The 27,467-nt window shown below is 39.9% G+C and overlaps 2 protein-coding genes across 4 annotated transcripts; both read left to right on the forward strand.

Annotated features, from left to right (window-relative positions):
- LOC144280398 (KRAB domain-containing protein 5-like) lies at positions 1 to 18,427 on the forward strand. 3 transcript variants are annotated; one of them, XM_077842416.1, is made up of 4 exons: positions 1 to 140; positions 3,925 to 4,051; positions 4,552 to 4,647; positions 16,825 to 18,427. In XM_077842416.1, exons 1-4 carry the CDS (start codon positions 126 to 128, stop codon positions 16,890 to 16,892), a joined length of 306 nt encoding a protein of 101 aa, XP_077698542.1. In that variant the 5' UTR covers positions 1 to 125; the 3' UTR covers positions 16,893 to 18,427. The 3 variants fall into 3 exon arrangements, with proteins under 3 accessions (XP_077698542.1, XP_077698552.1, XP_077698560.1); XM_077842426.1 differs by lacking the exon at positions 16,825 to 18,427 and adding an exon at positions 16,107 to 16,321; XM_077842434.1 differs by lacking the exon at positions 16,825 to 18,427 and having other exon boundaries at positions 4,552 to 4,661.
- On the forward strand, positions 21 to 26,925 carry LOC144324726 (uncharacterized). Its single transcript, XM_077916050.1, is given in 3 exon segments — positions 21 to 140; positions 21,873 to 24,357; positions 24,359 to 26,925. Coding segments are annotated over 3 exon segments (2,742 nt in total). The 5' UTR covers positions 21 to 55; the 3' UTR covers positions 24,531 to 26,925.
- The last annotated feature ends 542 nt before the right edge of the window (positions 26,926 to 27,467 follow it).

Raw genomic sequence — 27,467 nt, forward strand, 5'->3', positions numbered from 1 at the left:
GGGGAGCAGTTTATAGGTGGAGAGACTTGGCTGCCTTTAAAGGTGTGTTCTCCTGATGCAGCTGGGACTCCTCCACGGAGATCTTGTGAGAGAGCTCGCTAGAGGCCGAGGTGGACGGAGCAGAGATGGCGGGGTCTCAGGTAAGCCTTGTGTCCCAGCTTAGAGGCCGCAGTGCCTTTTTGGCCCGAAATTCCCTGCATTTGGAGATTGCAAGTGTTGATTCCTCCAGCTCTGATATTTCTGCCTCGTGGTTTCACTTATTGTTAAAAACCTTTTCAAATCTAATACCCGAGGCTCGATCTTAGAACACTTCTCCCCCATCTCTCCAACGGGGCTTCCGATAAGCCACCAAAACTGTATTTATATTTTATTTTTGGAGATCGTTGGGGGATGCCCGGGTGGCGCAGCGGCTTAGCGCCCGCCGTCGGCGCCGCGCGTCATCCTGGAGACCCGGATTGGAGCCGCACATCCGGCCCTGCGTGGAGCCGGCCTCCCTCCGTGTCGCTGCCTCAGTGTGCGTGTGTCTCAAGGATAAATGAATAAAAATCTTTTTTTAAAAAAAGACACTCCTTTAAAAATACCCGAGGTAGGGCCGCCTGGGTGGCTCAGAGGTTGAGCGTCTGTCTCCGGCTGCGGGCGTGGTCCCGGCGACCCAGGATCGCGTCCCACGCCGGCCCCCCTCCGGGAGCCAGATTCTGCCTCTGCCTGTGTCTCCTCCTCTGTCTGTGTGTCTGGTGAATAGCTGAATAAATTCTGTAAAAATATTTAAATATGGGGATCCCTGAGTGGCTCACACTTTGGCGCCTGCCTTTGGCTCAGGTCGTGATCCTGGAAACCGAGGACTGAGTCCCACGTTGGGCTCCTGTGTGGAGCCTGCTTCTCCCTCTGCCTGTGTCTTTCATGAATAAATAAATAAAATCTTAAAAAATATGTATATATATACTAGGTATTACAAGACAGTGAAAGTATGTGACCGAAATTTGTATAAATGCACTGTATTCTCATAATTCAATTAATATTCTAAACACCCCAGGAACAACAATCCTCTTGATGAAGTTTTGGGGAAGTTTTCAACTATATTTCACCTATATCTCACTAATAAAGTTTTCACCTATGTTAGGTGAAGTCCTGCGCCAACAGCCAAGAAAGAATTCTTGAGACGTCCTTTGGTGCTAAATGGTGGTTCTATTAAAGCACAAGGACAGGGCCTGCGGGCAGGAAGAGTCCCCAACCTGGGCCTGTGAGGGGTGGCTGATTATTCACCTGGGAGTTGGGAGGGGTTTGAGGATAGCATACTCTCTAAGGAATTCTGGAAGCAAGGTTTCCAGGACCTTGAAGGGGCTGGCAATTGTTGGGAAAAGGCCACGTATACCGTCTAATAAAACCTGAGTATGAGCCCCTTCAGATGGATAACTGTGGGTCATGTGCTGGGGGGATGATCGCCAACACCTACCTTGGGTGTCTAGAAATAAAGGACATTTCTAGAGAATTTTCAAAGGTTAAAGTAGACTTACAGCCTCCTGGGGGTCAGGCAAAGATTGCCTTTTACCCTACGCAAAGTGTGACCATCGAGACAGTTGAGTCCGGATTGGAATGTCCCTCTGCCTGTTTCAGGACTTGTCAATGTGCTGGCCCTGGCTCATCATTTGTCCTCAGCTAGCCCTCTGTCCCCCCATCTCTTTAGGCACTGATACTAGTTTGTTTCCTACAGTTAATGTTACCTTCCTTTCCTTGGCTTGCTCCTCTCTGCCAGACTTCTCCCTATAAAATTCATACTTTCCTTCTTATCTTTCCTAAGGATCTTAGACAGGTTTACTGAAGGATGTGCAGAAACTATCACATTTAAACAGGAAACTTCTGAATTTCTCTGGCTTCTAGTTTCTAATGAGAACAAAAGCAAAAGAATGTCCCCTGATAAATTCTTGAGATGGGCAGAGTGTGAGAGGACTGAAGGAATTCACAACTGCCTTAATGTTAATGCTTTGTTAGAGGCCAAAAGCAACTTTTGTTTGGCAATAGCCAGACCTCCAGGATCCTGTCAGTCTTCGTTAATATATGAAAGTCTCTTTAGAAACTCCCTTTATCTTTGCCCCCACCTTAAAAGTATATAATGATTGGCCTGCATTTCTTTCTTTCTTTCTTTCTTTTCTTTCTTTCTTTCTTTCTTTTTCTTTCTTTCTTTCTTTCTTTCTTTCTTTCTTTCTTTCTTTCTTTCTTTCTTTCTCTTTCTTTTTCTTTTCTTTTCTTTTTTTTTTAATGATTAGCTTTTCAAAAGGATACCTCAGGTCTTTCTGCCCTCCTGTGGTCCTGTTCTTATGTCTTAACAGAAACAGCTTTTTGCAACAAAAATGGATCAACATACCTTTTTGATCCTTAGCTCCAGGCCCACATCACATTAGCTTCCAATGGACAGTGAAGGCTCTCACCTTCCTGTAGTGAAATATTTACTTCTGGGAGTGGAGGCTCTCAATCAGACCTCCATCTGGTGGGTTTCAATGTTACTCCACACTTAGTGTCATGGTTAAACTTTTTTTTTTTAATATATATATATTTATTCCTCAGAGGCACAGAGAGACAGGCAGAGACATAGGGAGAGGGAGAAGCAGGCTGCCTATGGGTAGCCTGATGCTGGACTCCCCCTGGGATCAGGACCTGAACCAAAGGCTGATGCTCAATCACCTATCCACCCTAGCACCCCTAGAGTTTTATTTACTATTTACTTCTATTTCTTCTATTTACTTCTTTGTAATAAAACACACACACACACACACACACACACACACACAAGAATCACATAATTGACCTATTTCACTGTCTTAAATCCTGAAAGATTATAGAACTACAGATAGAAACTATACCCGTGTGTGGATGTCACAGAAAGGAAACTTGATTTGCTGCCTCACAGATCACTGAGAATAACTTCCTAAGCAGAGACTCACAGAGCAAGGGGGAAAGGTTTCCTGTTGTTTAGGGTTAGGCTGGATATTTAGAAAGAGGGGCCTTGTCATCGTCTGTAGAACTGGGCAGAAACCCCACATGCATCTGAAGACAGCATTTCTACACATACTTGGGTTATATAACTGAGGTTTGTGCTCCTCCTTGCTGGAGACTTTGGTAATAAATGAGGTAAGAGACATTTTTGGTTACTCCACAGGTTACTGTTTGTTTCAACTGTAGAGGGTGAGTCAGGGGTTTAGCTCAAATTGGGCTGGTCCAGGCTGTTCCTCAGGGGAATGTAGTTTTGGAATGTTGCTGAGGTCCAGAACCTTGAGGTCTTTGGTGCAAAAACGTGTTTGTATTAAAGATGAGGACAGGACCAATCAGTAGAAAGAGTTGCAGCTGCTGCAGCAGCCTGCTGCCTGCTGGCTCCAATTGCCCAGGGATTGTGAGTAGCAACTGATTACACATTCTGCTGTTGGGGCAAGTGCAGAGTAAGGGAGTTCCAAATGGCTTTTCATATGCTCAAAGACACTCAACAGGATACAATGGCCCCGTTACTGTCAAACTAAGGTTGTTTTTCCCTCTAGGAAGGTATTCACCTTGAGAAAGTTGAGGACTTCCTCCAGGAGCTTTATACTCTAACTGACTCAAGTATTTGTCAGTGGACTGCATTTTACAGGGCCATTTAATATTATATACCTTTCTTTCTGCCTTTTTTTCCCACCTCAAGATCAGTCCTTTCCTTTTGGTGGATAGTTTCTGTTTCCATCACAGGAGACTCTGCCCATGGGGTGTTTTGCCGCAAGTAAAAGATGTGGTGGAAAGAGAGATTAGTAAATGTGGGACCAAGGTTGGAGGGTACAAGCTGGTAAACACCTGAAGGTCAGGTCTTGGGGTCTAACTGATGACACTAATTCCCTCCTTCATCACTTGGGCCGTAATGAACTCTGCCTATGACCACTTGGTAATTGGTATTTATTGCAGAGACTGCTGACATTCAGGGATGTGGCCATAGAATTCTCTCAGGAGGAGTGGACATGCCTGAACCACACTCAGCGGAAACTCTACAGGGATGTGATGTTAGAGAACTACGGACACCTCCTCTTCTTGGGTGAGGATCACTCCTTCCAGATTTTCCATACCACACTCAGGGTTTCCTTCCTTCTTTTGAAGACTGTCTGTCTCTTGGAAGATTCCTCTTTGAATGATTGGAATGTGGATCTGGGCAGTAAAGGGAAAAAGTAGTGTTTTATAGACGTAGACAAAAGTCTTCAATTGCTTCCTTTCAGCTTTAATTTCCTCTTCCTCAAGGTAACATCATCACTTCTGTAGATGCGTGGGAATTCTGTACAGTGAGTGGCAGAAAATAGTACACTCCGTAAGTTAAACTCCAACTTACACCTTTTATTCTTGTGTCTAGTACTTGGCTGTGGAGGACAATTCTGAACACTGGACATCTCTCCTGTGTGTTCTAAAGGGGCAGCTGGGCAACAGCCTTCAGGAAATCATTTTCTTGAATCTACAGTGTCTTTTTTTCTTCTCTATTGAGTACAAGAGTGGATTGAAAGTTAGCATCACCAACAATACTCATCCCTTTTTTCTAATAAACAGGTCTCATTGTGTCAAAGCCAGACCTGGTCTCCTTTTTGGAGCAAAAGACAGAGACTTGGAGTGTGAAGAGAAAGAAGAGAGTAACCATCCATCCAGGTAAGTGGAAATGAATGAGGCAGATGACAGAGGTGCGGTCCACATGTGAAGGGGGAAGAGAGACCTTAAACTGTGGTGGGAGTAGTTCTCCTTGAAAGGATACACTCTTGAGAAACCTAGTTTATGTTTTTCTCCCTGTCACAGAGGGACATGTGCTATCCAACATTATCAAGCTCTTAGCTTCTCTAAGGATTCTCCTTCAGCTCCACTGATGGTCCATCACTTCCACAGGGAGGGCCAGGAGACTCCCCTGGGAGTGCGAGGGTCTCCATAATCTGGGAGGTTCTCCATTGCTGTGAGGGTCCTGGGGAAGTCTCCCTGTTCCTCAGGATCTATAGACTTAGCCCTTTGTAAGTTCTGTTTTGCGTCGTGAGAAGCATGTCGGGGTAGTGGTGGGCATACTGGGGTTGGTGCAGAAATCCTGGGAACACTGGAGACAGGTACCATGTTTTCTGCCTTATGCATTCCAATGTTATGGAGGCTTTAATCTTGATTGTACAAAATTGACACTCAGTAATTTCATCAGATAACAAAGCACCTCCCTAAAATAAGAAAATCTAATCCTTTATTTCACTTTGGAAGTTAATTTTTCTTTGTATGAACTGAAATTAGGATATAACAGTGTGTTCCATTCCTTAGTGGTGAAATAATGTAATGTATCTGTTTGTATCCTAGAATTCCTACCTAAATTAATGCCATGGGGGAGCTAGAACATTTAGACCTTAGAACCTGAAGCCTATAATAAATTCTCAATTTTTACCTTCTTTCTTAATACTTGCATCATTGTATGAATTTGTCTTGTATGACAGGAATTTCTTTTTATTTTGTCAAGTGTGTTTTCACTTTCTTATTAGTTATATATGAGATTCATCTATTATTTATTACATCAAAAGTTCTGATATGACATGGGCATGTGAGGTAGAGGGATGTCTGGGTGGCCAGTCAGTTGGTCCCAGGTCAGGATCCTGGAGTCCTGGGGCTCAGCCCCTGCCATTGGGCTCCCTGCTCAGTGGGGAGTCTGCTTCTCCCTGTGCCCTTCCCCTTCTGTGGGCTCTCTCTCTCTCTCTCTCTCTCTCAAATACATGGATAAAGTCTTAAAAAAAAAAAAAAAGCAGTGAGATGTAATTCGTATAATTCCTGTATTTTAAAGAAAGTTTTGTTCATAAATGTAATTTTACTTCAGTGACAATTAGTCATTGGATTTTTCTTCTACTTTCCTTGGAATATATCTAAATTTAATCCCAAATATGTATTTAATGTATAGTGGCCTTTAGCATATTTTGCAACGGTCTTGGTGTTTATTTAGAAATGAAGATGTTGTTTATTTCCTTGGTTTTAAGGAGTGGGTTGTGGCCTTAAATTCTCTGTTCAAGGAGGGATATATTAATAAAATAATACATTTGTATAATGCCTTTTTAAGCTGTTGTTCATATTATTTTCATTTACAGCTTTTAATGATTGATTTTATTTTATTTATTTTATTTTTTTATTTTTTATAAGATTTTATTTATTTATCCATGAGAGACAGAGAGATAGAGATAGAGAGAGAGAGGCAGAGATACAGGCAGAGGGAGAAGCAGGCTCTTTGCAGGGAGCCTGACTTGGGACTCATCCAAGGTCTCCAGGATCACACCCTGGGCTGAAGGCAGGCGCTAAACTGCTGAGCCCCAGGCTGCCCCTAATGATTGATTTTAATGAATATTCTTTATAATACTGTGGTCAGTGAAAACCAGCCAATAATTCATGCTTATTTTTTATGATACATAGATAGAGTTTAAAATTAGTTTTATAGAAAGTTTCCTTGAGAATAATGCATCTGGGGTAGCCCAGGTGGCTCAGCAGTTTAGCGCTGCCTTTAGCCCAGGGCCTGATCCTGGAGACCTGGGATGAGTCCCGCGTCGGGCTCCCTCATGGAGCCTGTTTCTCCCTCTGCCTGTTTCTTTGCCTCTCTCTGTGTGTCTCTCATGAATAAATAAATATAATATTAAAAAAAAAAAAAACCAGAATAATGCATCTGTTTTTTTTTTGGAATGATTTTATTTATTTATTTCTTCATGAGAGATGGAGAGAGAGGCAGAGACACAGGCAGAGGGAAAGCAGGCTCCATGCAGGGAGCCCCATGTGGGGATGTGGACTGAATTCTAGGACTCCAGGATTACACCCTGGCCTGAAGGCGGACGCTAAAGTGCTGAGCCACCCAGGAATCATGTATTTTAATGCATCTTATTTTAATGTAGCTTTTCTATGGTTAAATTTTGTCTTATTCTGGCTTTGTAATTCCATAACAATGTGCTTCCTTTTGTCTGGGATTTTCCACTACATTAGTTAGTTGTGGTTTTGGTTTTACTTGTGTATTTAGTTACACCATGACCATTCTCTTTTTCTTTAATTTTTCCATAAGATTTTTTATCTATTCATTTGAGAGAGACAGAAAGAGCAAATGAGAGCATAGCACAGGGGAGGACCAGAGGGAAAAGGAGAAGCAGAGTTCGCGCTGAGCAGGGAGCCTGACCTGGGCTCAATCCCAGGACCCTGGGATCAGGATGTGAGCTGAAAGCAGACGCAGAACCGACTGAGCCATCCAGGTGCCCCAAGGATGACAGTTTTCAAGTACAGAGTTCAGAGACCATCTGAAGGATCGTGACCATGATCTGACCCGAAATTAAGAGTCCGATGCCTAACATGATTCCTTCCTCTGCTTCAGCTCTGTAGTCTCTTTCTTGTTTGAACAAACAACCACCCTTTGTCTGAGCAGCCACGACAATGCATCCAGAGGGTGCTGTCGTTCCCTCTGCCTCCATGTCATGCGTGACAGAAACGAGTCCCTCAGGCAGCAGCCAAGAATCCAGATCCCTGAACCTACAGGTCACTCTTTCTCTCCTGAGGAGAGGTAAGAGTTTTTTCACAGGTTGGCCTTCGTGTGTCAGGGAGGGTGAGCTGCTGCTGTTGTGGGCAAGTGTCACAAACTTTCTTAGTGTCTTTGATGTGGCTCTTCTTCATCTGTACCTGCCTGGGGGTGCTGTGTTTTCCTAACTGGCTTCTGGAGCACTGAAAAAGGTAATTTGGTCCATTTTTGTTGTCATGGAAGAGCAAATCCTGGTGGTTCCTATGTCTCCAGATTCATCTGAAGTGCTATACTGGATATTCAGTTTACACATTAGAATTTTAACATATATACATGTGTGTTCACTAAGTGGGATGTCTTGTTTTAAATCTTTTAGTTGTGGAGATGCCTGGGTGGCTCAGCGGTTGAGCGCCTGCCTTCAGCCCAGGGCATGATCCTGAATCCCGGGATCGAGTCACACATTTTGCTCCCTGAATGGAGCCCGCTTTTCCCTCTGCCTGTGTCTCTGCCTCTCTCTATCTCTGTGTGTCAATCATGAATAAATAAGTAAATCTTAAAAAAATGAATAATTAATCTTTTAATTGTGTCTTTCCATAACATCCAGGGTTGTTGGCCAAGATAGGCGAAAAAGATTCATTCCATAGAGTGATAGGGGAGGATGTGGAATCTGTAGTCCTAAGTTTTTATACTTAATGAATGACTGGGAAGGATGGGGTCGTGGAGGGCAGGAGGGATGTGATGATGGATATAAGCATACTGGGACAGTTGCCCATAATGGAGTCTTCACTGCCAGAAGAGATCAGAGATATAAAACAATTGTTTGAGAATCCCACTTTAATTCTGTTATATTTGCAGAATTATGTATTTGAGTGCAAGGACCCACATCCACTTTTAAACCTATTATTTTCTGAAAGGACATTTGGAAATTTTGGAAAGTGACCTAGTCCAAAGTAAAGAAATTACTTTGAATGAAAATAATCATTCAAACCATTTGACATATAAAGTTGGATAAATCATGCACTGAAATATTTTGGAAAGTCAAACACTTAAAAATTAAGATGAAAATTCTAAATGTGGGATCCCTGGGTGGCGCAGCGGTTTGGCGCCTGCCTTTGGCCCAGGGCGCGATCCTGGAGACCCGGGATCGATTCCCACGTCGGGCTCCTGGTGCATGGAGCCTGCTTCTCTCTGCCTGTGTCTCTGCCTCTCTTTCTCTCTCTGTGACTATCATAAATAAATAAAAATTAAAAAAAATATTAAAAAAAAAATTCTAAATGTGATTGATTTGAGAACTCCTTTTCAGTGGATTCATTGTTCTCCCACCAGCATGTAATCCCTCCTTATTCCAAAGTCTCTAATTTTGATAAACACAGGATGGTCTTTATCCAGATATCACTGTACAGTAGTTGCCACATAATACCTAATTTGATACAAGTATTCATGTGTTCAGAACTTTGGAAGATCTTCAGTGAGGACTTTATCTTCCATAATTACAGAGGTTTTTATTTTATTTTATTTTATTTTATTTTATTTTATTTATTTAATTTTATTTTATTTTTTATTTTATATTTTATTTATTTGTTTTTTTTTTTTTACAGAGGTATTTATTTTTTAAAAAGACATTACTTATTTGAGACAGAGAGCACAAGCAGGCAGAGCGGGTGGGAGGGCATGCTGACAGAGAGGAAGAAGGAGACTCCCTGCAGAGCAGGGAGACTGGCGGCAGGGCTTGATTTCAGGACTGGATCATGACCCTAGCTGAAGGCAGATGCTTAACCAACTGAGCCACCCCGGTGCCCTTACAGAGAACCAGTATAAAAGTAATAAAAGTGGGAAAGTCTAATAAAGCTCAAATCTCATTGTATATCCTGTACCCTCGCTGGAGAAAAGACTTCTAAATGTAGCAACTAGAGCAAGGCTTTTAGGTTGTGTTCAGCACTCAATAGCAGAGATTTTATAATAGAAGAAAACTTACTAATGTCTAAAATGCGGCAAAGCCTTTAACTACCACCCTAAGCTTAACAACCTAACATAAGACATAATGAGGGGATGGCTGACAAATGTACAACAAAATTTGACAAAAACTTTTTGCGAAACTACAAACTTTGTGAACAGAGAGGTACATAGTGGAGAGATGTGCATAGTGGAGCAGAGGGTGCATAGTGAGGGGAAGCCCTTAAATGTAAAGAATGTTCAAGGCATTTAATTCATAACCAGAACTATTCAACATGAGGTAATGCATCCTGTGGAATAACTTAGAGTTGTTAAGAATAGTGTCCACATCTATGCCTAGAACTGCACTCTTATTGAACATCAGTAAGATAACAAAGCATACTGGGCAGAAACCATAGAAATATGGGATCCCTGGGTGGCTGAGCAGTTTAGCACCTGCCTTTGGCCCAGGGCATGATCCTGGAGTCCTGGGATCAAGTACCACATCAGGCTCCCTGAATGGAGCCTGCTTCTCCCTCTGTCTATGCATCTGCCTCTCTCTCTCTCTCTCTCTCTGTGTCTCTCATGAATAAATAAATAAAATCTTAAAAAAAAAAAAAAGAAATGTAAAATTGATGCAAGACCTTTGGTTTTACTACATACTTCAGAAAAGAAACATCTTTATAAAGGATAAAAACATTAAGGACATAAATAATTGGTAAGTTGTGAAATGGAAACGAAATCTAAACATCAGAATTCACAGAAGAAAGCAGTAAGTCAATATCACTTTTCACGCATGATCGGAAATCCAAGTATTTATTATAGAGAAAAATCCAAAGTTAAAACACACAGATCACTCACATCTCAGCCTTGGACAATGCAAGTGTTAGGGGCACCACCTCTTTACAGTTGAAAACCTGTGTGGGTCAGCCCCGGTGGTGCAGTGGTTTAGCGCTGCCTGCAGCCCAGGCGTGATCCTGGAGACCCTGGATTGAGTCCCAGGTCAGGCTCTCTGCATGGAGCCTGCTTCTCCCTCTGCCTGTGTCTCTGCCTCTCTCTCTGCATCTCTATGAATAAATAAATAAATATCTTTAAAAAAAAAAGGAAAAGAAAACCTCTGTGTATATTTTGAGTGCCCCAAATAAAAACCATACCTGTTTTTTCAATAGAAATAACCTGTTGTTGACCTCAGAAGCCTCACCTAGAACATAAACAGTCAATCCGCATTTTTTGGTATGTTACCTGTATTATTTTTGGTATTTTTTTATAATAATGTTAGCTTGAGAATAGAAAATATTAAGTGAAGAGAAAACACATTTACAGTACTCTCCTGTATATATATATATATCTGCTGTTGAAACCCGGTATTCAGCGGTCCTCTGTATCTGTTAATATCCCTGTCAGGATGGAGAGGAGATGGTTGTCTGAAGAGAGATTATTATTTTCGGTGTGTCTCCTGTTTTCTTTTGACCATATTTGACATTTTTGCATGGCAGATGTTAATTTTACTCTGAAATCCTCTCATCCCAAGGCTTTATCGTTTGTGTACATGTAAGATGATTTGGTGGCTGCTGTCTCACAGACATGCAGGGCTCTGGTATGAGGGGGACTTCATTCCTACCTACTTTAACATGGAAGATTAAGGACATTATAATGTACAGTTAATGAAGAAAGTCCACATGGAGATGCTGCTTGTGGCTGACCTGTAAGTGTGATCGAAGTCCCGAGGAAGTAAGTGTTCAGGGCACCTTTCCTTGCATTAAAGTACGACAGAGAAACAGTCTGAATTTTAAATAGTGTTTCCATTTGCATTTTAAGGAGAATAGAGTGGTAGTTTATTAAAAGCTGGATGTATCTTCATGATAGCAATTGATACAAGTCAAGAATATTAGTTATGCAGTTGAAATAATGAGATTTTCACAGGTACCTGAGGGATGTAGAGCTAACTCTTCCGTAACCTGTATTTTTTTAAAGATTTTATTTACTTATACATGAAAGACACACAGAGAGAGGCAGAGACACAGGCAGAGGGAGAAGGAGGCTGCATGCAGAGATCACCTCCTGAGCCGGAGGCAAAGCCCAACCGCTGAGCCACCCAGGTGCCTCCCATTACCTGTATTAATGTCTTGTATGAATTTCATAACTAACTTGAAAAAATATTTAAATAAGTTCCAATTCACTTTCATCTGGATTCATTTCATTGTACAATGTGAACAGAGTGTATTTGGGGAGATCTCAGGAAGCTCAAGGAGAGTATTGAGAGAAGGCAGAGACAGAACTACGGGAAGCCGAGAAAGACTGTTAGAGTCAAATTCATTTATGAATAAAGATTTGTGTTAAGCACATTGTGTGTGTGTGTGTGTGTGTGTCTGTCACAATATTGATATGAATGTAAGCACAGAGCTTTTTAAAAAAATTTAATTAATTAATTAATTTGAGAGAGTGACAGAAAGAGAGAGCATGAACAGGGAGGAGAGGGAGAAGCTCACCCCACTGAGCAGAGAGCCCAAGGTGAGGCTCCATCCTAGGACTCTGGGACCATGACCTGAGCCCAAGGCAGACCCTTAACTGGCTGAGCCATCCAGGAACCCCAAATAGAGTATTTGTAGGAATCACTTACCTGTGGATAACTCAGGGATGAGCTGTGACTTAGTTCCTGCAGAGGTTGTCCAATTTATCCCATAACAGAATCACCAGGAGCACTTGTAAATCTTAGATTGCTGTGTCTATCTCCACATTACCATGTCAGTACTTCTAGGGTACACTCCCCAAATTTCCTTTCTTACACTTTCTCAGGTACCTGTCCAGGGAACCCATTCTGAGAACCAATGACTAGAAGCAGATGTCTATAAGATCCCAGATTCCCCCAGGGAACCCCTTGAGGCCAGACCTATGTGGGCACCCAAGAATCAGCTTGACATTTGGGGAATGCTGGGTGCCCACCATGGGCTCTCTCTCATGGTGGAACAATTGTAGTTCCAGCTGGCCCCTCATGGTGGAGCGCTGTGCTGGCCCCAGGGAAGGTGCATTGTGGTCAGACTGAAATTGTTCCTCTTACCCTTCTAATGTCCCCCTTGTCTCTGTGGTCCAAGGGGTGATTCAGTCTCACTCTTGAGTACTGAGAGTTGCCTAGTGATGTCTATCTCAGAAGTACTGAGGTGGAACTACCTGCTTCACCATGTTGATGATGTCATCCCTCTGTGATAAGTATTTTTTTTTAATGTCTCCTCAGCTAAAAATGTTTCCCTATGTACATGTATGTATATCTGTGTATGTTTATATGTGTGTGTATAAATATGCACATAAATATAGGTTATGCTTATTCTCCATGAAATAGATTATTGAAATCCTGTACATCTGGATCTTCAAAAATAAAACTAATAGTGACCAAGTCCTTTGGCTTTAAAGGTTATTCAATAGGATTTTTATTTTGCCATGCCACGTGTTTGGTTGGTTATCACTACACAGCATTTGTTCCATTTACTTTTTTTCAATTTCACCCTCGTGTTTTAGTTCTCTCTCCAGAAAATTCCAGTGGAATATATTCGAGCAGTTTAGTGTCACCAGGAACATTTGGTTTATTTGTGTTTAATATCTTAATGAAGATATTGGGGTTTGGCTATGCTACATTTTTTGTCTTTCCTGATACGCTCCCTGTTTTTTTATTCCTTTCTTGTGTTCCTATATGCATTTTAAGAAAATAATTGTACATTTTCTTCTTTTTTTTCTGTGCACAATGTATATCAGTACCATATTGCTTGAGCTAGAAACTAAAGCATTCTTTGAAAATCTCGTCCTTCCTACATTTATTTTTTTATTTTTATTTTTTTTAATAATTATTTATTTATTTATGATAGTCACAGAGAGAGAGAGAGAGGCAGAGACACAGGCAGAGGGAGAAACAGGCTCCATGCACCAGGAGCCCGATGTGGGATTCGATCCCGGGTCTCCAGGATCGCGCCCCGGGCCAAAGGCAGGCGCCAAACCGCTGCGCCACCCAGGGATCCCTCGTCCTTCCTACATTTAATTTCACCTTGTCAATATATCTATTTTATGACACTTCTCTTTTTACATCTTTTTATTTTTTTGCTTTTTAGAATTTTTAAGCTTTTAATTTTATTTTTATTTATTTTTAATATTAGCAGGTCAACATTTTTAGGACCCCATTTCTGAGCAATTTCTGCCCCTAAACCAAGGCTCGAACTCCCAAATCAAGAGTTGCATGTTCCACAAACTGAGCCAGAGAGTTTCTCCATGTTGAATATTTTTTTGAAGTAAAGTCACACATACAGAACGTATGTTAACAGCTCAATTGAATTTCACAAACTAAGCACGTCTCTATAAACTGTTGCGGTCATGAAACAATATTATTTGACCTCAAAATATTACTTGACCTCTGCAATTCCTTTTATTTCCTTGGTACCTTTCCACAAGGCTCAGCACTCTTTTAACGCGGAAAGCCATAGATCGCTGTCCTCGTTTTTGTACTTTATATAAATGTAATCAGGCAGTGGGAACTCTTGTATTTGGCTGTTTTTCTATCTATACTTGTGAATTGATCTGTATTCCTTCATGTTATTGTGCATGATTCTTTAGAATGGATCCATCCGATTCCATTGTGTGAATATCAATTGATTACATCATTTTATGGCTAATGGAGGGGAATGATTTTCAGTGCAGGACTGTCATGATAGTACTGGCATGTAAAATCTATAATTTATCTTTTAGTGGAACGTGCACACATATCTGCTGGTTATATACGTGAGATCAAATTGTTGGTAAATATGTTTAATCATGCTCAGCCTTAATACCAAATACTACTAAATACTTAAGATTTTATTTATTTATTCATGGAGAAATAGAGAAAGGGGCAGAGACACAGGTAGAGGGAGAAGCAGGTTCCCCCCGGGGAACCTGATGCAGGACTTGATCCCAGGACTCCGGGATCACAACCTGAGCCAAAGGCAGAACCTCAACCGCTGATCCACCCAGGCGTCCCCATCCACACACTCTCTAAAACTTAGTAGTTTATGTCATTTTCTCTCTCTTTTTGAAAGATTTTATTTATTTATTCATGAGAGACAGAGAGAGAGAGAGGCAGAGACACTGGCAGAGGGAGAAGCAGACTCCATGCAGGGACCCCAGTGTAGGAGTCTATCCCCAGACCCTGGGATCATGCCAGGAGCCAAAGGCAGGCACTCAACCCCTGAGCCACCCAGGCGTCCCCCAAGTGGTGATTTTATTTGCTTTTTTGTTGTTGTTACTATGGTCATTAACCTTTTGATAATCTCTTTTTCAAAGTATCTGCTGGGTTATTGTGCCTATTTTTTCTGTTTTGGTATTTTTTTCTTCAGGCTTTATAGATCTATATATAATATATATATTATGAGAATGACTCCTTTTTTCCTTCCCTCACTCTATTTCTGTCTCTTGAGCTTTGATGCAGAGAAGTTCTTAATGTAATCCATTTTGTCGTTTCAACCTTTATGGTTGGTGGTTTTTATCATTTTTAGAAATTTTCTCATGTACTAAGACCACACAGATAGAATCCTTTGTGTTTTTCTAAAAACATCATAATGATCTATATAATATCAATCAGAAATGTATTAAGAGTCATTGTTCTCTAGTTTCTGTAGTGACTGAGGTTTTCTATTTTTTCTTTTTTTCTCAACATGACTAACAAATTGAAGTGTATTCTGAAAGTGTTATATTGTGGTTTCTTTTCATTTGCTTTAATTAGTCATTTCTTCACATGAATTAATAGCACCACAGTCTTGGAGCACACTGCCACTGTACACTTTCTCCATCTCTTCCTGGATTTGGGGATGTTTAAGAATCTCAGAAAACCACAGAACCAATGTCACTTTGTTTTTGTTTTTTTTTAAATATTTTATTTATTTATTCATGAGAGGCACAGAGAGAGAGAGACAGAGACAGAGACACAGGCAGAGGGAGAAGCAGGCTCCATGCAGGGAGCCGGATGTGGGACCTGATCCCAGGACTCCAGGATCACACCCTGGGCAGAAGGGAGGTGCTAAACCACTGAGCCACACAGGGATCCCCCCATTCCCACTTTGGATATCAAAGCCTTCAGTGCGCCTCTGTGCTCTGATGAATAATTATTCCTATATCCCAAAGCAGAATGGCCTAGAGGCTTTTTAAAAGATTTTATTTATTTATGTTTTTTCTTTTCACTGTTTTTATTCATTAATTTTATTTTATTTTATTTTATTTTATTTTATTTTTTATTTTTTTATTTTTTTTATATATATATTTTTTTATTCATTAATTTTAGAGGCTTGACAGTTGCAATAATTTACTTGTTATAGATTGTAGCTGGAATTTTGGCAAACCAAAGCCGTTTTACCTATATCTCTCTCCTTACCTCAATGGAGGTAGGTTAAGTTCTACAGATTTTATTGTCCAACATGAGTATACTCAACTCATGGGACATTGTCCCTAAAGGGGTCCCACCCACAGGTGACAGCCTCTGGGTGAAAATATTTCTGCCAGGACTTTGCATGCACACATCTTTGGTACGTGGCTAGTGCTGTGTCCATTATGGTACCATGTGGGTCTTCCTTATCTTCCTGATCATTAATGTTAACCCTATGGACTGTTTTTCGGAGGGGGGTTAAAGTAAGGCTTTCAGGTACATTGACTTTTTAATTTTCTTCTGTAGGTCACTGCCAAATGTACAGCAAAAGAGTATGAAGAAAAACATGTTTTGGATAGGGTTGTAATATCTGGGCAGCCCGGGTGGCTTACGGGTTTAGCGCCTGCCTTCGCCCCCGGGCGTGATCCTGGAGATCCTGGATCGAGTCCCACGTCAGGCTCCCTGCATGGAGCCTGCTTCTTCCTCTGCCTGTGTCTCTGCCTCTCTCTCTCTCTGTGTGTCTCATGAATAAATAAATAAAATCTTTAAAAAAAAAGGTTGTGATATCTTATCAAAATGATACATTTGCTTTATGGAGCACTGTTGTTATTCTTTGATACCATGTTGTGAGCTTGTGATCTGGACCAGCAGTTTTTTCATCCACTCCAGGCAGAAGCAGTAGGTCAGCTGTATTCATAATAAGATCAACATTTCCTCCCAATCCTTACCTCATTTCGAGCCATCCAAAGAACTTTTGTCCTGTGATCACCTGTTTCATTTCACCTGATCTCATCCATCTTTTATGTCTATATACTTTTAATTTTTAAAAAATATTTTATTTATTTATTCATAGACACAGAGAGAGAGAAACAGAGACACAGGCAGAGGGAGAGGGAGAAGCAGGCTCCATGCAGGAAGCCCGATCCCAGGTCTCCAAGATCACACCCCAGGCTGCAGGCAGCGCCAAACCGCTGCGCCACCAGGGCTGCCCAGTTTTTAAAGGTTTAATATATTTATTTGACAGAGAGCACAAGCAAGGGGTGCAGCAGAGCGACAAATAGAAGCCAGCTCTCCACCAAGCAGGGAGCCTGACATGGAGCTAAATCCGAGGACACTGGTTTCACGACCCAAACTAAAGCTTAACCGACTGAGCAACTGAAGTACCCCTATGTTGTTCTTTTTTTTTCCCCTATGTTCTTCTTTATGATATTTCTTGTTGATGAGTGGTGAACATCTCTGCCCTAAATCCTATGTATTTCCCAATTCTCAGCCATTTTCTTGTAATGAGGCATGATTGCACTGTTTCCAGGACCTGTTCTGCCTGGGTTAGAAGTACAATTTTGTCATCAAATACATGTAAATTAATATGCTTCTGCACAGATTAGGTGTTTCTTCACACATCTCCCTTGCAAGTTCACTACAGAAGTTTAAGGTAGACCTTCATGAGTACTGGGATTTGTTTACGTGGTTGAATGCAACACCCACAGGAACAGTGCAGAAGTGAATGTTATAAGTCACTCAATTCTTCTGCATTGTATCCTGCCAATGATAGCCTTGAAAAATATTTCCTGATGTAAACTGCTTTTTTCAAGTTTTAAAGACTTTATTTATTTTACAGAGAGAGTGAGTGTGTGTGGATGGGGTGGGAGGGAGAGGGAGGGAATCTCAAGTAGACTTCATGCTGAGCACCGAGTCCAGAGTCTGTTGAGGAACCTGAACCCACAACCCCTGAGATCATGACATGAGCCAAAATCAAGAGTCAGACACTGAACTGCCTGAGCCACGCAGGCAACCCACATTGAATAGATTTTATCCCAGATCCTGTGTCCGGCTAATGAGTGTTTGATGAGGTGGTGCACATCTGGGGTAATTAGTCAAGAGACATGCTGGGGTCAGACTGAGTGGTGGATATTGTTGGGAAACGATTCTGTGGGTTTAAGTTACTCTGTATGTTAAGGATAGAGGCACTGAAAGTGTTTATCCTTAATTGGCTTTCCGCTGCTGTGCGAATATTAAAATGCTTTGAAATATAGTGACAATATCTTACCCTTAGATGGAGGACAGATTTGTTAACTATAGAGGAAAATGGATATCGTCTTCTATGGCAAAGGTTCAGGAAGATATGTTCTCTGCTCCTTCAAGATATTGGGGTTTCCTGTGCTCAGGGTCTCATAGATGCGACACAAACCCACTGCATATGCAGCATCTACATGTGTGAAATGGGGATTTGGAGCTGGCAAGTGAAATTAGCGTGATCAAGAAATTTGTTCTGTTTCATGTGTCATGAACCCTAAGATCCTTGGACTTGAATCCGAGAGTCCTCTGTCTTCTGGTAGCATTGGAAAATTGTTATAGGCAAGCTTGTTCCACTATAGAATATGTGGAACATGGAATTTTTATACGTCTTGGGATTATCCATGGGTTTATTTAAAATGAAGTTGATGGGCACCTGGGTGGCTCAGTCACTGAGCCTCTGCCTTCGGCTCAGGTTGTGATCCCAGGTTCTGGGATCGATCCCCCGCAGGGAGCCTGCTTCTCCCTCAGCCTTTCTCTCTGCCTCTCTCTGTGTGTCTCTCATGAATAAATAAACAAAATCTTAAAAAATAAAAACATGAAATTGATATTTATGCATCTGTTTCTCCTTTTTTATTTATATGTTCACTCTGCACCTATAAGTGAAATCATGTGTTATTTGCTTTTATTTGCCTGACTTATCAGCACAGTACTTTCTAGGTATTTACAGTGTCCAGCACAATACTTCCTAGGTCTATTTTCATTGTCCTCAATGGCAAGAAACCACAAAAAAGGCAGAAACAGACCCACTCCAAAAACAAAACAGAACTGCTGCTTTCTGGAGTGGAATAGAGAGGGATGATGGGCCAACTGGGTAAAGGGGCATGGAAGGTGTATAGGCTTTCAGTTATAGAATCGATAAATCATGAGGCTAAAGGATATAGCAGAGGGGATATGGTCAGTGGTATTGTAATCTGGTTCTATGGTGCTAGGTACTCCGTACACTTGCATGGAAAAACATTTAAGTTGCAAATGGATGTCAAAAGAAAGCCAGAGTAGCAACACCTATATCAAAAACTAGACTATTTTGTTCTTTTTTTTTTTTTTTTTTTTTGACTATTTTGTTCTTGTACGATGTTTATCCTGCTTTGGTACCAAACAAGCTAGACTATTTTGTTCTTGTACGATGTTTATCCTGCTTTGGTAATGCTGGGCCTCATAGGATGATGTTGAATATGTTCTGTCCATTCCACTATTTGTAAGATTTTGATGGATTGTCATTAATTATTATTTTTTTAATGTTCGGTAGAACTGACCAGCGAAGGTATGTGGTCCTGGGCTTTTCTGTGCTGGGAATTGTTTTTATTCTACATTCAGCTTTCATTCTTGTTATTGGTCTGTGAAGATCTACTTGTTGGGTTTAAGATTTCTATTTCAATCTTGTTTGTTTTATATATATATACAGGGGAATTATCTGAGAGTTTCCTAAGTTATCTGATTTGTTAGTATATAATTCTTCATGGCAATCTATTATCACAGTATGTATTTCTGTAGTTATCTGTTGTGTTTTCTGTCCCATTTCTTGTTTTAATTTTTGAGGCTTCTCTCCTTTTTTCTTTAATGTAGTTAAATTTTGATAATTTTTTGGAAAATCTGGGCATTGATGTCAATGTTATGTTACTGTTTATTATGGTCTCTATCTCTAATTTTTCTTTTTTAGTTCCTTTCTCTACTTGATCACAGCTAAGTTTCTTCTTTTTCTAGTTCCTTGTAACATTCAGAAGAAAAGTTGGGGGTGTCTAGGTGGCTCAGTCGATTACACATCTGACTCTTAATCTCAGCTTAGGTCTGGATCTCAGGGTCTTGGGTTCAGGACGCAGTTAGTCAGTTAGGCTTCATGTTAGGTATGGAACCTACTATAATGAAGAAATGAATAAATAAAAGAAAAGAAGAAAGTTGAAACTGCAACTTAATTCAGGCATTTATAGTATTAAAAAAATTGAAAATTGAGTGTGTCGTAGAAAAAATTACTAGAAATAAACAATACCAGTGATAACCAACAAAACAACAAAAAAATAAGGATTCTTCAGGGTTTTTTATGGATGTCATCCGTAAAGAGATAAATTTGCATTTTCTTTTCCAATTTGGATTCATTTAAGGTTTTTTTTCCCATTCAGACTAGAATATCCAGTACTGTGTTGAATAGAAGTGAAATCGCTTTGTTATGATCATGCACAAGAAGCTTACAGTTTTTTTACTATTGAATATATTAGATTTCAGGTTTTCATACCTATATGGCCTTTATTAAGTTAAGGTGGTTTGCTTCTATTCCTACTTTATTCAGTGTTTTTAATAGTGAAACATTGTCCAGTATGCTCATATTCTTGTTCTGCAGCATTATGATTGCCATTTTTGATCTTCATTCTGTTTATGTGGAGACTTTAACTTATAGTTTTCCATATGTTGAAGCACCCTTGAATTCCTGGAAGAATTGCCTTTAATTGTGTTGTAAAACGTGCTTTTGATTCAGTGTGCTAGTTTGCTTTTTTTCTTGTGGACTTTGTATAACTGCGCCTCACAGGTAGTAGTTTGTAATCTTCTTTACTTGTACAGTCTTCCTTTGCCTTTGACAACCTGGTAACACTTGAGTCACAGAAACTATTTTGATAATTTCCCTTCTCTTCACTCCCTGAAAATGTTGGAAGACATTTGAAATACTTTTCCATATGGCTCCTGGGTGGCTCAGCAGTTGCATGTCTGCCTTTGGCTCAGGGCGTGATCCCAGAGTCTCTGGATCGAGTCCCACATCAGGCTTTGTACATGGAGCCTGCTTCTCCCTCTGCCTGTGTCTCTGCCTATCTATCTGTGTGTCTATCATGAATAAATGAATAAAATCTTTGAAGAAAGAAAAAAGAAGTCCTTTTCCATTAAATCTCTGAATTAGGGCAGCCCAGGTGACTCAGCGGTTTAGCGCGGCCTTCGGCCCAGGGTGTGATCTTGGAGACCCAGGATCGGGTCCCCCGTCGGGCTCTCTGCATGGAGCCTGCTTCTCCCTCTACCTATGTCTCTGTGTCTCTCATGAATAAACAAATAAAATCTTCAGAAAAAATAAATAAATCTCTGAATTATCCAGTGAATTCATCTGGAACAAGACTTTTCCTTATTGGGAAGTTTTAGATTACTTTTTCCACTACTTAGTATTTGTAGACCAATTGTGACTTTTTAAATATTTCTTCAGGAAATATTTAATGGAATCCTGAAATCCAGGTATCTTATATCTATTTTGAAATTTATACACATTTTTGGTATCTCTTTCTTCACATATACTTATCACTTGTCACTTCTTATAATTTGTGTTTTTATGGTATCAGTTAATACAGTCTGCTGTCACTTCCCTTCTGATATTAGTTGGCCTTTTTTTCATTCTTACTTGATTTTGTTAAAAGTCTGTCAATTTTGTTGATCTTTCCTGAAAACCAACTCTTCCTGTTCTTGTTGATAATTTCCTTTTTTTTTTTTTTTAAGTATTTATTTATTTATTCATGATAGAGAGGGAGAGATTGAGAGAGAGAGAGATGCAGAGACACAGGCAGAGAGAGAAGCATGCTCCATTCCATTCAGGGAGCCGGACGTGGGACTTGATCTGGGTCCAGGGCCTCACCCTGGGCTGAAGGTGACACCAAACCACTGAGCCACACAGGCTGCCCGATATTTTCCTATTTTTGCTGTTTCCTCTTCTGTCCTTTTCTGTTAATCTTTAAATTTCCTCCCTTTTGCAAAGTTTGGACTCACGGTACTTTCCTGATTTTTTTTGAGATATAACAAAGTGACTTGTACTATATCATGACAGTACTACAGCTATCTATTAGGCTATGTGGTCAGTACATTCTGTGTAAGTTTATGTGTCCATTTTTGAACAAAGTCCTGATGATTCCTTCTGAGCCATCTTGCTGATTTTCTATGACTGGTTTTTAGGTTATCTATTAGTGGTTGTCAGCATATTCATCTGAGAGTAGTGAGTGGAATAATCTTACATTTCTCTTTCTTGATTTCTTTCAGCCATATCTTCTCGTGACACCCAGAGCTTGCTGTCAAAGCCAAGCATCGAAGCTTCTTTCCAAAGAGTGTCAATGGGTAGATTAAAAAATAATACCATTGAGAATTTACACTTCATGACAGACTGGGACAATGATGGAGAGAGTCAAGGGCATCAAAGGCATCATGAAGGACACAACCAAACTGAGACTTCTGCCCATAATAAGAATCTCCCTGCCCAAAATGGTGAAGGATATAGAACATTTTCTGTAACCTCCCTTTTTAAGTCTGCTATTTCCACAAAGCAGTGTGTTTCTGAAAACAAAAACTCAAATCAAATGTTCAAACTTACATATTTAGGGAACGACAATAGTTTGGAAAATCTGGGAAGTTACCTAGTCCATGCTGAAAATAATTATTTGAACCATTGTGAAAAAAGAATTGGATTGACTATTCAGTCAAATATTTCTACAAATCAGAGATTTAAAAATGAAGAACAAAGTGCTAAACAGGATCCATTTGAGAGGTGTTTCACTAAGGAGTCGACCCTACAAAATTACCAGAGCCTTTTCAATGGAGACAGAGTTGCTCAATGCAGTGAATCTGAGAAAACATTTAACCAGGGCTCCAATGTTAGTCAATGTGTGAGGACTCAGCTTCTAGGGAACCATCATGAGGGTAGTAAATGTGGGGAAGTCTTTTATCAAAACTCTAACCTTAGTACACAAAGTAGTATGAATACAGGAGAGAATCCTCATAATGAATGTGTGAGTGCTCTTAGCCAGTCCTCCAATGTTGATGATCAACAGAGAATTTATGTGGGAAAAAAACCATTCAGGTGTAATCAACCTGGGAACATCTTTTGTCAAGCATCAAGGCTAAATATACATAAGACAGTCCATAGTGGAGAGAAAAGTGACATTTGTAAGGAATGTGGCAAAGATTTTGACTTGGACTCAGGACTACCTCAACGTCACGGTACACGTACTGGAGAGAAACCGTACAAATGTGAAGAATGTGGTAAAACCTTTAAAGTCTGCTTAACCCTAAATAGACATAGGCGCATCCATACTGGAGACAAACTTTACAAATGTGAAGAATGTGGCAAGGCCTTTACACAGCACTCAACCCTTACTCAACATCACACAATTCATACTGGTGAGAAACCTCACAAATGTGAGGAATGTGGCAAGACCTTTACAAGGCGTTCATATCTTACTCAACATCACAGAATTCACACTGGAGAGAAACCTTACAAATGTAAAGAATGTGGCAGGGCCTTTAACACTCGTTCAGTTCTTATTCTACATCATAGAATTCATACTGGAGAGAAACCTTACAAATGTAAAACATGTAGCAAAGCCTTTAACCAGCGCTCACTCCTTTCTAAACATTTGAGAATTCATATTACAGGAGAACGTTACAAATGTAAAGAATGTGGCACGGCCTTTACACAGCACTGGAGCCTTATTCAACATCACAGAATGCATACTGGCGGAAAACCTCACAAATGTGCGGAATGTGGCAAGACCTTTACTAGGCATTCATATCTTACTCAACATCACAGAATTCACACTGGAGAGAAACCTTACAAATGTAAAGAATGTGGCAATGCCTTTTACACTCATTCATGTCTTATTCAACATCACAGAATTCATACTGGAGAGAAACCTTACAAATGTAAGGAATGTGGCAAGGCGTTTCACCATCATTCAAGCCTTACTAAACATCACAGAATTCATTCTGAAGAGAAACCTTACAAATGTAAGGAATGTGGCAGGGCTTTTACACAGTACTCGACCCTTACTCAACATCACAGAATTCATACTGGCGAGAAACCTTACAAATGTGAGGAATGTGGCAAGACCTTTAATAGGCCTTCATATCTTACTCAACATCACAGAATTCACACTGGAGAGAAACCTTACAAATGTAAGGAATGTACCAAGTCCTTTCACCATCATTCAAGCCTTACTAAACATAACAGAATTCATACTGAAGAGAAACCTTACAAATGTGAAGAATGTGGCAGGGCCTTTACACAGTACTCGACTCTTACTCAACATCACAGAATTCATACTGGCGAGAAACCTCACAAATGTGGGGAATGTGGCAAGACCTTTACTAGGCATTCACATCTTACTCAACATCACAGAATTCATACTGGCGAGAAACCTCACAAATGTGAGGAATGTGGCAAAACCTTTGCTAGGCATTCACATCTTACTCAACATCACAGAATTCATACTGGTGAGAAACCTCACAAATGTGGGGAATGTGGCAAGACCTTTACTAGGCATTCATATCTTACTCAACATCACAGAATTCATACTGGCGAGAAACCTCACAAATGTGGGGAATGTGGCAAAACCTTTACTAGGCATTCATATCTTACCCAACATCATAGAATTCATACTAAAGAGAAACCTTACAAATGTAAAGAATGTGGGAAGGTCTTTAGCCACCACTCAAGCCTTAGTCATCATCACAGAATTCATACTGGAGAGAAACTGTAAATGTAAAAAATGTGGCAAGGCCTTTAACCAGCACTCAAGTCTTACTTAACATCATAGAATTCATACTGGAGAGAAACCTTACTAATAAAAAGAATGTGGTCAAGCCTTTACCCAGCACTCACACCTTACTAGTCATCACAGAATTCACACTAGAGAAAAACCTTAACAAATGTAAAGAATGTGGTGAGGCCATTTAATCACTGTTCAACTTTTACTCATTATCAAAGAAGTCCTACTAGAGCAAGGCTGTAAGATTTTTGGATTGTGAGAGACTTTTTTTTAAGTTCTTTTAAGCTACAAGAAACTTAGCGGAAAATTACCAATATTCTTTTCTTTTAGAGTAGTTTATCCTAACTGTAAGACAGATTGCCCTGTATCTAAAACTGTATACAACGAAATTATAAAATATTCCTTGATTTTACAATGATTAATGAAAAACCTAAAAATTCTCCAATCCAACTGTGGAGGCCGAGAAAATTAAGGCCATTCCACCTTAAGTCCAACATTAGCACAACTACAGCCATCTCAGGCCCCTGTGAATAAGAGCTGAATTTTACCTTACTTCAGTTACAGTTAAAAACAGCTTACAGCTTAACGCCCTAGAAAGTCCCATATCAGAATGAGAACAGAGCTTAATGCCTTTGAAAGCCACATATCAGAATGTAAACAGAACTTGAGAAATTCCTGCACCCCTTCTGGATGTCGCCTAGACCACTCCATAATACTAAGCTGGAACCCACCTCAGGGTCCAAGTCCCAGTGCTGCTGTCGAGTACACTTGACCCAAGCTCAACCTTCTAAATAAACCTGCATGTGTTTGGTTAAGTGTCGGCTCCTTGGTGGTTTCTCGGATATGTAATCTTGGGGACAATATTAACAAGGTATGCACTGATTTTTATGTTCTTTTATTGTTGTCAAACTGAGAGCAAAATAACTCATGGAATATAACAATAAGAGCTGAATAATCACAGAATTAATGGAAAAGAATAGTTTCACAGAACCACTTCTTCCCCTCATCCTATCACCTCTTGATGTTGATCAAACTGTACCATTGGCCATTTCTTTTTGTTTCTTTTTTTTAAAGCAAATGATTGTGCAGAGACACAGTTATCTTATGTCCAATAGAGGAATGGGGAAGGAAAAAATGAAAGAACAGAGGAAACCCCTTCTTGGTCCGGAGGAGCAGAGTTGTAAAGTAACAGGTTCCCTTTCTACTAGACACCTCTCTCGTGCTGGAACCCATCAGTTGTATCTTTCTCCTCCGTTTTGGAGCTGTGCAGGTGTGTCTTTTTCCTTTATTGGATGCACATCAAATCTTGTGACCTATTGCATTGACAAACCTTACTGTTCACAATAGTTTTTCATTAGTTTATTACATGCGGTATATGCTTCTTCATCTTTAACTGGACTACAAAGCAAACCTGCCCCATCACCTTCAAATTAATATGATCATTGTTCTCAGTCTTGATTCCTTCTTTGGGTTTTTCTTTGGCCATTGAGAGTGCCAGAATCTCCTCGGCTGCCTCTTCACAGAAGTACCAGGTCCCCAACGACAGCACACAAGTAGCAGCAGGACTGTCAGAAGAAGCAACTATGAGAGGATTTGTAAGCACTGCTCAACTCTTATCCACATTAGTTAATTCATAAGAGAGAGTAATGAAATACGTGTAAAGAATGTGGCAAGGCCTTTCAACAACGGAAAACTGTGATTCCTCATCAGAAAATGTATAGCGGAGAGGATTTTACAAATACCACAGATTTGGCAAGCACTCTAACCAGTACTCAAGCCTTACCATCTGAGGAAAATCATTACAACATCATTACATCTAGATAAACTTATAGCTAGAACTCTGGACTTACTCAACGTCATAGCTATCATACAGGATAGAAACCATAAAGTGTAAAAGTTGCAGTTCCTTTAACTGGAATTCAGTCCTGAATCAATATCCCAAAATGTGTACTAGATTCAAAGCCTACAAAGAGATGAATGAGGAAAGACCTAGTTTTTATATATAGACTTTAGAAAACATCAGAGATTACAGAAAGGAAAGTAAGTTGAAAGACATAAATATTTAGAAATGTACTTATTGCACATCAAATGTCAATAAATGTCACAAATCAATAGAAAGCAGTATATAAGTTACCCTTTTTAGACAGTACTCTACATCAAATACTTACAAGGAATAGTACAAAGTTAAACGTGAGGATAATGTATTATGCTTCAAAAGATACAAGGGATGGATTTTTGCAAAGGTATAATTTCGATGTGCTTGTTTTACACTGACCCTGTGTGAGATTGGTGACTAGTACATATTAATGCATTTTGTACTTTAGAAAATTCATGGATGCCTAGTTGGTATATGAAATTATATGGCTGACTTGCTGCATCAAAGATGAGATGCCCTTCTTCCTTAGGTGGGTCTCATGCAGACCTCATTTCCCATTGAAGATGAACAACATGATTTAGAATATATGAAGAAGATCTAAATGCAGATGCTGTTCATGGTTATAACATTAATGTAAGTTACCATGAAATAAGTTTTCAGAATATCATTCTCCATTCATTAAAACTAAAAAACTTTGTGGATAGTTTAAATAAAATGGTTTGCTAGTTGGTCTTTAAGGACAAAGAGGTGGCAGTCCTATAAAATACTGACGAATCTTGATAATAGCAATGGTTATAAGTTGAATTCTCAACATCAGGTGGTGTGGTTCCAATGAGGAAATCAGCACAGATACCACAAAGGGAGTAGAGAAGGCTTCCGTACGATGGCATACAAATGGAAATTCATATTTCTTAAGAGTTCTCTCAAGCCTGAAAAAGTTTTATATGGAAATTAAGCAGTTAAGAAGTTAAAATCAACTGTTAAAAGAGGTCTTTCTTTAAGCCTCTTGGTAACCAGAGGTTAAAAACCTGTAGTCCATACATAATAGATAGGGAGAAAATAATGGAAGTATACACCCACAGAAAATCACCAAATCACAAAGATAAATAGCAAATGAAGAAGAGAGCAAATATTTCTAAAACAGACAGGAAACGAAAGAATGACAACAGTAACTCCATACTTTAATCTCTACTTACTTTAAATATAAAGGGACTAAAT

The sequence above is a fragment of the Canis aureus genome, chromosome 1 (genome assembly GCF_053574225.1).
Source record: "Canis aureus isolate CA01 chromosome 1, VMU_Caureus_v.1.0, whole genome shotgun sequence".
NCBI lineage: Eukaryota > Metazoa > Chordata > Mammalia > Carnivora > Canidae > Canis > Canis aureus.